This window comes from Solea solea, chromosome 10 (genome assembly GCF_958295425.1).
Source record: "Solea solea chromosome 10, fSolSol10.1, whole genome shotgun sequence".
NCBI classification, from domain to species: domain Eukaryota; kingdom Metazoa; phylum Chordata; class Actinopteri; order Pleuronectiformes; family Soleidae; genus Solea; species Solea solea.
The window spans coordinates 8,944,790-8,959,362 of record NC_081143.1 but is presented as its reverse complement, the minus strand read 5'-3'; the positions used below and the strand labels follow the sequence as shown (position 1 = coordinate 8,959,362).

General features: G+C 37.8%; 1 protein-coding gene across 1 annotated transcript; it reads left to right on the top strand.

The window, feature by feature from the left end:
- The first annotated feature begins 4,877 nt into the window (after nucleotides 1-4,877).
- Nucleotides 4,878-14,503, top strand: lrpap1 (low density lipoprotein receptor-related protein associated protein 1). Its single transcript, XM_058641074.1, has 8 exons — nucleotides 4,878-5,180; nucleotides 6,587-6,731; nucleotides 8,892-9,022; nucleotides 9,970-10,090; nucleotides 12,031-12,186; nucleotides 13,066-13,148; nucleotides 13,631-13,807; nucleotides 14,182-14,503. Exons 1-8 carry the CDS (start codon nucleotides 4,890-4,892, stop codon nucleotides 14,248-14,250), a joined length of 1,173 nt encoding a protein of 390 aa, XP_058497057.1. The 5' UTR covers nucleotides 4,878-4,889; the 3' UTR covers nucleotides 14,251-14,503.
- Nucleotides 14,504-14,573: the final 70 nt, after the last annotated feature.

Sequence of the window (14,573 nt, the reverse complement as noted above, 5' to 3'; positions counted from 1 at the left end):
TGATTATCACATGGTGCAGTAGTGGTTAGCTCTGTTGCCTCACAGCAATAAGGTCGCCAGTTCAAGACCCTGTCCGACTGTAAGCAGAGGTTATCCAAGAGTATGTCACATGACTGGAATAAGGCCAGACTTTGACATTTAAATAGCAGAGTAAAACATAAGGCCACTGTGACCTTGTGGTAGTTAGCCATTCAAATCCAGTTCCCCTCACTTACATCAAATATAACCTTACGAGACGACCTTAGGTTTACTGTCTTATCCTTACTGTAAGACAGTAGACCAATTATTTTGGGATAATTTACTTGTTGTTGTTGTAAAAGACCAAACCTGTGGTTTTGCCAAATACCTAAATGACACCAATATCATGTCAAATACTTTTTTAAACTAATCAAGTCCATGCATTTCCTCACAAAACACCGTAATTCACAAACAATTGACAATTTTACTTAGGATTTACTGGGCTGACCGTACGAAATCACACAAATGGTCTCATATGTGTAAATGTGCAGGAAAGAGTAAGTAATATAAGAACTGCAGCCATAGTAAACATAGCTACAGTAAATGTGGAGCAACATGTGTTGATTGTGAATGAACCAACTGCTTCACTGTAGAGGACTCTTCAGTAGAAGGACATATTACTTGCACTGGTGCACATGATATTGCACACACTGTTAGGGGCACTTCAGCCATATCCATTTCATATGAGAATGTGTATCCTTTCCATGCCAGTAAGTTTTAAAATAGAAATGTTAAAAAAAAAGTCAGGGTCACTGATTTTAAACAGCAGAATTACTTCTAGAGTTTTAAGATTCTGTTTGAGCAGTTTATTAGACACAAATGATACATTTTCCACTCATAATCAACTGTTATGATTAATTTGTCCAGTTCATAATAGCACAGTCGTATATGTAACAGCAAAATACTGAGGTATTGTAGTATTTCCCTAGATAATGTATGCCTGATGTGCACAAATGTGTCTGTAATTATTGAATCATCCAAAGCACATTGTGAAAATAGCAGGTTATGATGGACATAACTGACAGAACCTGTCAAGTTTTAGCTTTTGAAAATGATGCTGTGTGCCTTTCAGCAAAAAATAAATAAGTAAATGGTTTTTAAAAAATTGATTTCACAGTGGCATTCCGTGCTGGATCTTACATCAAAGATGTCGAAAGTTGAAGGTCTCTGTTGCTGACTGACTAAAAAATGCGAGAAAGTGATTTTCACTGCTTAAAATGGGGGAAAGTAAACTTTTTTGTTCACTCAGTGTTTGAGTGACGTTGCATGTTTGTTACAACGCTTGTTGTTTGGTGAGTATTTCAGAAGCTGATCTGCTGGGTTTCTCACACACAACCATCTTGAGTTTACAGAGAATCTTCAGTGAGCAGAAGTTCTCTGGGTGAACATGTCTTGGCCAGACTTGTACAAAATGATAGAGAGGCAACAATAACTAGCAACGGTAACTCATTACAACCAAGGTATGAAGAAGAACATCTCTCAATGAACAACACATTGAATCTTGAAGCAGAATGAGCTACATATGCACTTACTTATATTATCCACTAATAATCCATCTTTTGCTACAATGAGAGAAGCAAACGATGATAATATCTGGAAATAAATGTAAAGGGTGAACAAATATTGTCGACCAGAAGTGTTATAACATGTACAGGATCCCTGGTATAATATATTATGGTCCCTACCAGCAGCAGCTGTCACCCATGAGGACTCTGGCCCTTGTTGAGCTGTGCTGATGAAGCAGGGACAGTCAGCCCAGGCCATGTGTCCTGCTTAGAGGAGAAATCCTCACCAGTGCATGGATATCTGGCACATTTGGTCAGGATGTGGCAGTTGAGAGACCAGCCGCAGCCAATTGCATACAATGTTTATTTGTTTTATTGTCTATATACATACTGTAGGATAGGTTGGTACTGAGAACATCAGGTAATGGAAGTTGTGCGATGTTAAGTGTGAAAACTGGCTGAAAATGATAGGTATGTTAAGTAATACTTACAAAAACCATTTAACTCCAATAATCGTAACTGAGCAGAATTTCAAAGAATGCTCAGTGAACTCTGCAAAAAGAACAATAAGTGCTTGTGTGAGATTCCGATAACAACACAGAGTGGCAATAATAATAACTAAAAGTTACAAATAAATGTCAGATGAAAATAAATCTCTTATTTTACCTTTTTAACAAATGTGTTGTGTGCGGTCATTAGATGTCCTTAAACCCTTTCAATACATTTTTGCTCACTGAGTAACTGCAGAGCGTATGACCTGTTGATTCTATTCCCACTTCTACTGAAATGACCCTGTAGCTATTATTGGTGCATTTTCAAATACTGAAAGTTCCATTAGTGAAGAGCCAATTCAAGCAGAGCAGGACTCCAGGTTAATGTGATGTCTGCTCCTGTTGTTCCATGTAGTTAAATTAGCGGTAATGAGATAATCAATGCCTGTTTATTGCCATCACTTGGTCATAATGACTGTGTTTGTTTATGGTCAGTGATCGAATATATGCTTTATTTCATTAAGACTCTCCCTAACACCCACAAGACAATACAAGCTGCACGTTTTCTCCGTTCCTGTTTCTTGTCCTTTTTTGTTTTCTTTCTTTAACACAGTCTTTCTTTGTTTCCCTCTGTATTTCTCTCATACCTCACTGCATCCAATTACTCTCTGTCCACCTAATGGAAGCCAAGGGGAGGCAAAATGATGCTGTCATCAAACGGGGTTTATGTAACAGTCATGGTGCTGTGGGCTGTTTTAGGTGCAGTAGACTTCCTCTGGCCTAATCTCTCTCTTTCCTGACTTCCCACATCAGAGACTCGGTGACAGACAGAGATAATGTGCAAGCTCACACACCCAACCATTACCAAAACAATGCCCTATACACACATCTACCATTTGATCCCTCGGTGCTCTATTAAGCCCACTGATGTTTATCCAGGGCAATGCAAGGGTATCTATAATAAGACTCCAACAAAACATGTACATTAGTGTCCTATATCATTGAAACACAAAACCCAGATCTGATAAAGCAGCTTTATATCATAAAGAACATGCACCCGCTGTGGTTTGAATTCAAATGTATTTGCAATCTGATGACAGGGATTAATGATATATTATGCATCAGAATGTCACTTTAATTTATTTACATGAACATTGACTGTACAAAATGAAACCTTACAAGTCAAATACAGGAAAAAGGTCAAGTTCATACAGAATCCAATTGGTCCATTCATAATAATAATAATGATGAATTTTGGTTAATAAATGTGGAGATAAATGATGGAGGTTTGTCAGAAGAATGAAACAGTTGAGATTTGACATTGAGAACATTCTCTTTAACTGCTTGGCATTGGCCCTCAGTGGTTGCTGCACTTTCAGACAGACATGTTCATTAAATGTAAGTCCAACAGTGGTAGATTGTATCAGTTGACATTCTTGTCAGCTGAATTTAAAACCTTACATGTGCTGCAGGGCACAAAGAAATAACACACAGAAAAAGTTGTGGTGTCTCTTAGAAGAACTAAGCAAAAGTAGCAACAATAGAGTGTAAAAATACTCACTCAATAAATAATATATGTATTACTATCTATTACTGTGTATATTATATATTATATATATTAAAACATATTGAAAGTAAAAGTAACTATTATTCTGTATGTTCCGAGAGTAAATATTAGAAAAGTATAGTGGATTGTAATAATTGATGCAGTAATTATTAAAGTACATCACTTAATCACTGCTCTATTATACTAAACAATTTATATAGTCTAATATATAAAAATAAAGTAACTTCTGCTTTTAAGAGACTGCTGTTAAATGACAGATAACTGATACACAGCCACTGCACTTGTATAACTGTTATGTAATGTGTTTTTGTCTCCGTCATTCATTGTCTTTCTTTCGCTCTCAATTCAATTCAATATAACTTGCACTTTCAGCAGAAGGAGATTTATTGACAATAAAGTCCTAAAATGACATTATCAAGGCAGAGGAGTACAGGATAATGTTGTTCTGTCTGACTGTCCATCGCTCTTCCTTTCCTCTCTCTTTCCTCTCAGTTTCATATAGTTTAAGTGGATTTAGTTCCGTTATTGTGGACTATAAAATGCTGTATAAACATTGTTTTTCCAATTCAGAGGGTCAATAATAAAAAAAGCCATCAATCTGTCTCCTATTTAATTCAATAAAGTAGGCTGGCATGAATTCACATTTTTAAGTGTGTGTGTGTGTGTGTGTCGACCATAAGTATTGCATTATCTTACAATGGGATCCAAAAGTCTGAGAACATAGATAGTTAGATAGATAGTTAGATAGATAGATAGATAGATAGATAGATAGATAGATAGATAGATAGATAGATAGATAGATAGATAGATAGATAGATCCACATGACCCTCATGTGGGTGATAAAGTCATACACAATGAATAAATGAATGACTAATAATAATAGCAATGAGCAGATACATTATTTATGTGATCAATAACACCTGAGCTTTTCCTTATAAAACACATCAAAATGGCTGATGTGTGTAATGGGCACTATTCAGTCTTCCCCTGTGTTATTATTAACACTAACTGTCACATTGACTCAACTATTACTGTAAACCGACACAGCATCAGCATCAGCATCGTCATCATTATTACCAACAAACGTTGAAACATGCGCAGCATCCCGGCACTTACTCGCGTGGAGCGTTTCTATTTGCTCTGGGAGTTTGCGGCTGTCGTTGCCAGGAAACGACGCAGCGCTCCGTTACAACGATTGTAGTTGAAAGAAGGTCGTTTCACGGTTTATTAGTATTGAAAAAGCCGTGGCAGAAAACTGCATATCCCATAATGCAAGTCTCGCATAAGGTGCCTCCTCTTTTGAGCACATGACTTGTGTGGCACTCCAGTTAGCCACAACAACACACAGTCACTGTGTTTCCCTGCTATTATTCGCGCATATCTGCTGCTTTCCTCGTCTGTCTTGTTGTTGGTGGTGGTGTAGAGTTGTTTTGAAAATGCAGCTGCAGTGTTTATTTGTCGCTTTGTGTCTCAGTGTTTGTGTAATGGCGGGGAAATACTCTCGGGACGTGAACGAGCCTAAGCCGAGCGGTAGTGATGGAGCGACGGTGGAGTTCAGGATAGGAAAGCTGAACCAAGTGTGGGAGAAAGCTAAACGGGTACGTGTTTAACAAAACAACAACAACAACAAATAAATCACTAAGTCTGTGTGGTGAAAGCCACCCTCAGCTGTAGCTAGCATGTAGCTAGCACGAGTAGCTGCGGCTAGGTTATGGTTAGTGAAGCCAACCATTAACAACGAAATATAAACATATACCATGTTATTTTTCAGTAGTTCACTGGAAAATACACAGATTTTTAAAAAGGTGAATGCACCAAGAGTATATATATAAGTAGATAATAAGTGGTAATAGTAGATGTAGAAAAGCACAACAGAACACTGGAAATGTATGGTAACATCAGCAAAAGATACAAATAACTTATGGTGATTATAAATGTTGTTTACGATAATTGAACGATGTTCAAGAAAATGCAAATATTACATCATTGCAGTTAAATACATGAATACATAAAAAAAGAAATACATTTGTGCATTGTGTCTTTAGTTCAGCATGTTCATTCTCTATTGCACTACTGCAGTAACTGACCAAGCTCACATTATTATTTCTATTACTATTATCACTTTTACTAAAAAAGTGCTATTACTTTGATGAAGTTTTACTAAGGAATCTAGAAAAGTGAAACATCAGGGTGTCTCTTGTGTTTTGCTGAAAGGACAAGGGGATATACTATTAAATGAGTTGTTTTAAATTAAAGGAACACATTTTATAAATAAAAGTGCAATAAGAAACGTTATCAAGTGTATACATTTAGGAGGGTTTATTGACATACTTGACATTGAATGTACTATGTGTACTATGCACTATAATTGTGTACTGGTTTAAAAATGTTAGGAACAAGCTTTTTATATGTACTTTACACACAGGCCTTGGGTTTATGGAGTCTGACTTTTTGCACCATCATGTTTCTACAGTAGCCCAAAAGGACAAACCAGCCAGAGTCTGTGTTTAGCATTTTGACGTGCAATCTTGCTACGTGAAGAAGATCAAAATTCTTTCTGGTACGCAAAGGTCACAGTAGTAGAAACAAAATTAGTAATGAGTCACCACGCTTTAGACAACTTAAGTTTCTAGCCTTTACTTTATAAGAGTTTTTAAACTCAGAGCTGACTTACTCTTCATAGTGACCTGCCCTATTTTCAGACCAGTGCGGTCTGTCATCAAGGTATCGAAGGGATTAGAATGAAGTTTTCAATAATGTTGATAACTTTATATCTCTGCTTGATAAAAGGCTTCTCAAAGAGCTAAGCTTCTACAATTCCATTTATCAACTATCCTACAGTATAATTACTTACTTCCCAACATAATTTGTAGTTGTCACTCAGTGTTTTTGCTCTGTCATTAATTTTGTCTGTTTTTCCTCATTATCCACTACTCAGTCTCTGTGCCCATATGTTTTCCTCCTTCTGTCTTACTAATGTTTATTCTCGCTGTGGTTCTGATAGATGAAGTTGTCCCCAGTGCGGCAGGCTGAGCTTCACAGTGATCTAAAGATCCACGAAAAAGATGAACTGCAGTGGAAGAAGATAAAGATGGAGGGTCTGGATGAAAATGGAGAGAAAGAGGCCCAGCTCAGACGTAACTTCAATGGTAAGTCAGTCTAATCATGATTGCCCTCAAGAAAAGGCTGAATTGTATCCTCGCTTTAACCTAAATTCACGTTTTCCTCAGCATTTAATCACAAGTCTCCCTCTGTGCTGAATTTTTTATAATTTTGACAAGTAATTAATTCCACTAGCACTAATGAATACATTATTTTTTTACATGGGGGCATATGTGATAAACTCTTGCATTTGGCAGGTAGAATAATAAATGTTCTATCATCCAATACCAACCCTGTCAAGGTCTGACTGCTGCTGATGGATGTTTACAGAGTCACTGTTTGAAATAGTAAATAAAGCTGTATACCAATACTTGCGGATTTCATTAAGTGTAATTGATTTTGCTAGAAACTAAACATGGAAGGAATAAATATTTCACAAAACAAGAAATGTGCATTTCATTATGGACCTCATTGTCCTGTAGAAAGCATTCTTGGCACATTACCCGACCCTTTAGGTTTGGGAAATGAAAGTGTGAATCCTGTTGATATTGTATTGAAGAAATTGAAGTGCCTGCACTTATTGTACCTTTAATTATTCATCACAGGCCTTGATCATTTTGACATGGTTAGTGTCCTTGCAGTTTCCTCTGATAATAAAGGGTCAGGGCAGGCACAATGAGACGGTGCTTAATCAAATCATGATTAAACCCTAGAGCAGGTCTATGAGTGTATGTAGAGATCTTTCCCTCAGCACCTATTGGCAGACACCTAGCCAACTGTAGACCGGGCTATTTAGCATTCTGGTGCCAACAGCCAGTGGCTTTTTGTTCCTTTGTCTGTCCACCTAAAATGGACTGAATCTTGGTGGAGGAATGACCTTCCAACTCTAATAAGAAGAGCAGAGTTTCTTTCTTCTTCTTCATAGGCTAGATATAAATCTCAATGCAAGACCTCAACTCACCATCTCCCCTCTGAAGTGCACTCTGTCAAATTGGCTCAAATTTGGTTTCTCTTTGTGTCTCTCTTTTCTTCAAGATGCCAAGAGATGAATACAGACACCTTATTAGCTATAAATTGGTTGATCTGGGAATGTAAACTTTTCTTTGTACTTTTGCACAGTCTGCGAATAAAAGGGTCATGAACTTTTGCTGAAATTAAATGGAATATAAAGAATACAAGCCCAGCAGTACCACAGAGACTCTCGTCATGTTCTTGCACCCGGTTTATGAGGATTTTTAACAAGACGCCTGCACATGGGCGCTCCCCTAATGAAGGACCAGTAGTTAATAAGTGACACTGATGGGTTACTACAGTGCTGAGATGATGCTGAATCAGCTACTGCAATAACAGTTTACTGGAGCAGAGTAATGATGAGTGTGGAGCTTCTTCAGAACAAAGTCCAACTTTGTGTTGTGTTCACACTCGTAATATAAACCATAGGCCAAAATTGTTCAAATTGTGCACTGGAATTAAAATACAAGAAAATGGGCAGAGTTACCGGTCACCCCAGACTCAAGGCTGTCATGGGTTGCCAGATAGTGCGTCTGCTCTGAGTAAACACTGCATTATTATCACTTGCTTACCCTTCCAAGAGAAAATTATCCACAACCTCATCTCCCGTCAAATTCCTCTCCACTTTCAGCCATCTACATTTTTTAATGAAGCAAGTAGTGAAGCAAGTATTTCAATGTAATATGTTTTCTCATTCTCTGATGACCCATCATGGTCATTTAATGGCTTAATACATAAAAAAATTACTTACACAATGGACATTTAAATCTAAAAAAATTCACATAATGCTACTTGTGTTGAAAATAATAATAATGAAAATGATGAAGTAATTTGAGGATAGTATGTTTTAATAAGCTCTCACCAGCTTCCCAACTCTAAACCTTATTTGCTGGCCTGCTTTGCTCATTCTCAGCAGCTAATTCGCTGGAGACTCTGGAAATAATGAGCTTCTGTCAAAGCTGTGTGCCTCTGGGTAATTTTTGATGTAAACTCTTTTAGAGTTTCATGTTTTAAATGATGAATGTACAGTGTTCGCTGTAGTCGCTGTAGGTTCTCTTGGGTATCATACAGCTTCCTCTCATGCCGGATTCAGCTACTCACAGACTCGTGTCAGCATCATTATTAACACTGTAGTAAAAGTAAAAGTACAAGTATTTTCATTCAAGTAAAACATGAAAATCTGTTGTGTTTTCCAGTGATCTTGGCCAAGTATGGGATGGATGGAAAAAGGGACACTCGACCAATGGAAAGTAACTCACTGAAGGACCATGAGACCAAAGAGGGAGACGTGTTTGATGATCCCAGGCTGGACAAACTCTGGACCAAGGTGTGTGTTTGAAACAGTTTGCAAAGGCAGGAGAAAGTACAATTATTTCTGCCATGTTTGAGGATGTCTTGATTTCATCCCTTTTTTCCCCCACAGTTTCATTATGAGATGTTTATTCCTATTTTGTTGCAAGTTGCAATTGGTGAAGGAAAATCTTACCACAACAGTTACATAAATACACCAAATGATTTGCAGGGTGAAAAGCTTTGAGGTCTCTGAGTGTTTTGCTCCAGTAATCTTTGAATATAACTCAAAGTATCACGCAATTTTTTGTTTCAAAGCATAAAGCATAAAAACTCATCTTTATTTTCAAAGGCCTGTGCTTTGACGATATATAACAAGCTAGGAAAAAAAAGTTTTATCCACTTCGTAGTCTTCCAAATGATGCAATGCAAGCCTTGAGTTGCAAAACACGAGTTAAGTAACAGCTAAGGGAGGATGTGGTATGTTTTCATTTTGTCTATCCATCCATAAGTACACACCATTCTAACGCTTTATCACAGAAACGACTCAAGGGAATTTATTCAGATTTGGCAAAAACTTTCACCTGGAAGAAAACTTACTACATACTGTACTACACTATACATATACATACTTTATACTACACTATACATATTTGCTCTTGCATTTGTTATTGTAATATCTGGTATAAAAAAAAAAAAACATTTCTTTTGCAATACTTAATTGTATGTCCTGACAGACATAGACATACAATACAATGTTACGAGTTGACTGACGCTCTGGTTCTAAATCATAAGAAAATTAGTATTAGTATAATTAAGTTACTGACTAGAGTGTATGTTTTTTGTTTGCTGTATTTTAGATGCCTTAAAAATATTATTATATTATTATATATATGTGTTCTGTTTGTCTTGTGTAAAAAAAGACAAGCTGTTTACTCTGCTACCTTGTACTTTGTCTGTCTCTGATGACTTTGTCTGTCGCAGGCTCAAGGCTCAGGGAAATTCTCCAGCGAGGAGCTGCTGAGCCTTAAGAGGGAGTTCCAGCACCACAAAGACAAGCTGCATGAGTACAATATCCTCATGGATACCATCAGCAGGACTGAGGGTGAGCTGCCTGAATAAATCACCCCCCTTTGCTGTCAATGATTAACACATCACATTTAAATACAAATAAAAACAAATGTCTGTTACATTCTAACCATTGTCAAATGAGTTCACACGTTCCTTATTAAGACAACTCTATGTGGGACTCTCTCAGTATAGCATTGTTCTGTTTTGTGTGTGGTGACATTCCCACGCTGCACAAACAGTGACCCACAGGCTGAAAACACATAGTAAAGCCCACAAGAAGTTTCAGAAATGGGTTCTGCAAATGTGATTGTGTGATATTGAAAATAAATGTGTGCTCCACCAATAGCTATTAAGCGCTCCCTGTGGGGCTGCCTGATTACCTGCCTGCATTAAAAGACTGATATATAACAGGAAAATTATATCCTGTTATATATACTATATATCCAGTACTATAGAGACAACATCAGTACTATGTTGTACTATTACTGCTTCTCTCTGTCTCCCAGGAGAGAAAACTAGGTCATAGAGTGCACTGTTTTGGTAATTACTCAGAAGTCCACAGGGGCAGCTTTAATTTTTTGCAGATATTGCCGAGGGCTAAGTGTGAAATACTTATTGTGTTTTGTTGTGTCTTCTGGTATGTAATTGCTAGGTATCACACCCCCAAACCCCTCTGTGCTCCATCACTGCTTGTCACATTGTGTCAAGGTAGTGAGTTTCAAGTCAAGCTGGCAGGTCTCACTGTGTGTGAGAGACGCATGGGGAGACGGGCACGTCTCTTTTGGATATGATTGACACCTTGCAGACATTCCGTGCCAGAGCTTTTTCGTTAATGCTCCACAGTGCCAATGTTTCTGCCAAACAAGCCAAGTGTATTTTTCTGCCCGATGCATTTAAACATTTAGCCAATCACTCATTGCCTGGAGGGGAGTGTGTGTGTGTGTGTGTGTGTGTGTGTGCATCTACTACCTGCGTGTACACACTCCACACTTCACTTTATTTTGTTTTTGTTTTCTTTTGATTCCAACAGTCCATGTTGTGCTGTCCAGTGGCCTTTGTTTGTGTTTTAGCTTCAAGGGTTAGACACGCAGGAGGCTTATGACGAATGGTTGACCATTATGGGCTCTTTTTTTTTATGGCAGATGTCGATTTTGAAATCAGATGGCTGATATTTTGCCAGTTTTTTTGAGGGAGGCTGATATGTTTGACTGATTTGTTCATCTGATAGAGATAGCAGTTTAATAATAACGTAATAATTACTAATGATAAACAAAATTGCACAACTTAAACATTTAGTTGTCACAATAGAGAGATGGCAGGAGCACTGCTGAAGTCCATTAAACCTCAGGTGCTATTATCTCCAGAAAAATCAACTCATGATCCAGAGAAATTCAAGGCAAGTTAAAAGGCTTTTTCGTGTGTGTTTTAATGCTTTTAAAATGCCATAAGCCCTGAAACTTTTAACTTTTTTTAACTTTAAAGTCCGTGAGTGCTTTGATTTGATTTGATTATTTTTATGCAAACATGTTTTTTGACATAAAGTCTATATCCACTACAGTGCATATACATATTCTAAATAAAATAATGCATAAACTAAATATTAAATACATTAAAAAACTGAACGTTGTCAAACTTTTAGATGAAAAGTGAGCTGAGCAGTCCTAATCAAATTTCTGATGACAACAATGCGTGAACTTAAATGTATCAGGTGAAAATGTCAACAATTGGCTTGATTAATTAGCTATACTGATTCATCAGTCTACCTCTACTCACAACCTCGGCTCATGTGCTCCTCAAAACTCTCATGAAAACATAAATCTGATATATGTTCAAAAAAGAGTGCCATGAAAAAAAAAACCTGTGAAATAGCTTTTTTTCGACCTTTTATTGCTCCTTCTTCTTCTCCTATGTGATCCCACTGTCCTGTCACCTCCTCTCATCCCTGTATTTGCTTCCACCTGATTGTTTCAACAGAAATCCATAAGAACGTGATTGCTCCCCTGGAGGGTGAAGCCAAAGAGCACGTGCTGCACCAGAAGCACACAGACCTGAAGCACAAGATGAGAGACCTCAACCAGGGCTTCGAGCGCCTCCGTAAACTCAGCCACGAGGGCTTCACTGAAGACAGTGGTGAGGGAGACAATAGACACACTTTCTCTCTTTCTGCATCTCAGTCATCAAAAAGGGGACATAGTCCTCCAGTTGGCAGAATATATCACACCAGGAAGTAAAAAATGTACTGAATAACCACCAATCACACACATCAACAAGGACAACTCGTCCAAATTTCAATAGACATTATGATTTGACAGAATGATTTAGATTTTTGCAGCCCTGACTTGAACACATAGTAACTGTGCTATGTCACAGTTGTTGAGCGTTGTTTTGTGGTTCTAAATGGAAAATAGTTGTATGATAGAGAGCTATTTAAATCAGCCCACTTGTGCTGCATCCACCCTCTGATGTAAAGCAACTTGTCCTTGTGCTATCAAGTCATTCATTACGCTCTCCTAAATTCATTTTAATATAATTTCAGTCTCTTTGCTCTGTGCTGCTTTTGATCGTGTGAACTGCAGGGGTTTTGAGGTGTAAGAGGTGAGGTTTCAGTCTGTCGTAGAGTTCAGACAAAGGCAGCGTAACATCTGCTGATTCATACTGACTGCTTTACATCCTGCTCACTCCTCCTCCAGGTTGTTTTTCACCCAAGCACAAATTAAATCACCCTCTTTCTGTTTTCTTTGCCTGGTTCTTTTATTAGTGCAAATTGAAGGAGTGGTAGCAGCTTTAGCTCAGATGTCCACTTTGCTTCTCCTTCGTATTGACTGTGAAGACCAAATGATTGAACAACCAGGTTAATTTGTTGCACTGGCTTTATCTCATAAAACATCTGTGTCACTGCTGTGACGCCTTTTGAAGCCACCTCCCTCTTGAGAGGGCAACTATTGATGTGGCTGGGAGCTGTCTCCACGGATTGTTTATCTCGTTTTTCTCTCTGTTCCTCCTCTGTAGAGTTCCGGGAGCCTCGTGTGATTGAACTATGGGAGGCTGCCAAGAGAGCCAACCTCACCGAAGACGAGCTGGACTCTCTTAAGGTTAGTACTTCAAGAGTACTTCATCAGACTGCATGTCCTAGAATAGAACCTTAGAAACTTTTTCATCAAGTTTTGGTAACAGAAAAATGGTATCTAAGGACTACTTGTGGTTGGTAATCCAAAAAGTAGATGGAGGAGATCTTGATTATGACCACCTTTTATGCATTATTCATTTAAAATAAAATATATTTGAAAATATTCCACTCTCCTATCTCTGCCTGTACTCTAGTCACCTTTTTGTCCCATGGGTAGATTAATGCAGTGAAGAACTGAATTTATATTTCAACTTTTTAAAGACACTTGGCTCCAAGATCAGCTGTATCACAGGGAAACATTCAGCGACAATTTTTCTGTGTGACATTTCCTCTCTAGTTGCGACTTAAGATGCATATCGGATCCCCTGTGCAGCTGTGCATGTTATAGATGGTGATCTGAACTTGCACCGAGACGTGTTCACTGACCTCTTTTCCTTGGTCATTTAGGAAGAGCTGCATCACTTTGAGACCAAGGTAGAGAAGCACAGTCATTACCAGGAGCAGCTGGAGCTGTCCCACCAGAAGCTGCAGCATGTGGAGGCGATAGGAGATAAAGAGCACATTAAGAGAAACAAAGACAAGTACAACTCCCTCGCTGAGAAGACCCGGGAGATGGGCTACAAGGTAAGGAGGAATATTTAAGTAGTGTTATTTTTTACTTCATAAAATCCTGCAAAATGTCAAGGAAAATTGGATCAGAATGATGTTTTTAGTGCTGAGAAAATGCAGTTGCAAAGAAATAAGAACAAAGTTTACAACTTGTTTTATTTAGTTCCTGTTGTAGGCTAGGATATTTAGATTTTGTATTTTGTAATCCAACCTCACAAAAAGAAAAAATGTTTAAGCTGTTATAAATTATGTATGTATGTCTGCCAAGGTCGATCATATTTGCTCCAAATATCTAATACACAACATAAAGTCAACAACAGAGCTACAGGAATTTAATAATTAAGGAGAGAATCTTGAAGCTGACTGTTGATTCTTTGTCTTAATTTCAGATGAAGAAACACATGCAGGATTTGTCCAATAAGATTTTTCGTGAGGGACTCGAGCACAATGAGCTCTGAGCAGCTCAGCTCCTGGTCACTATTGTACATCAGTGACTGGAAACGATCTCCCTCTTTAATCTACGCCACAAGAAGATGAAGATTTTCTACTTTTCTATAGTGTTAGTAGTTGCTGATTTTACAAATCACTGAATTAATGAACGTGTTTGTACATATTGTGCATATGAGAAATTTCTTATAAATCATCTGGACTTATTGTATTTGTCATATTTTCCCCCCGAGACACTGATAAAATAAATAAGTTTACAAACAAGTCCGGTTTTGTGTAGTGACAGATGTTGTTTTATGATGTTTTGGGTATTTTTTTTTGGAAAGCAGCAGTT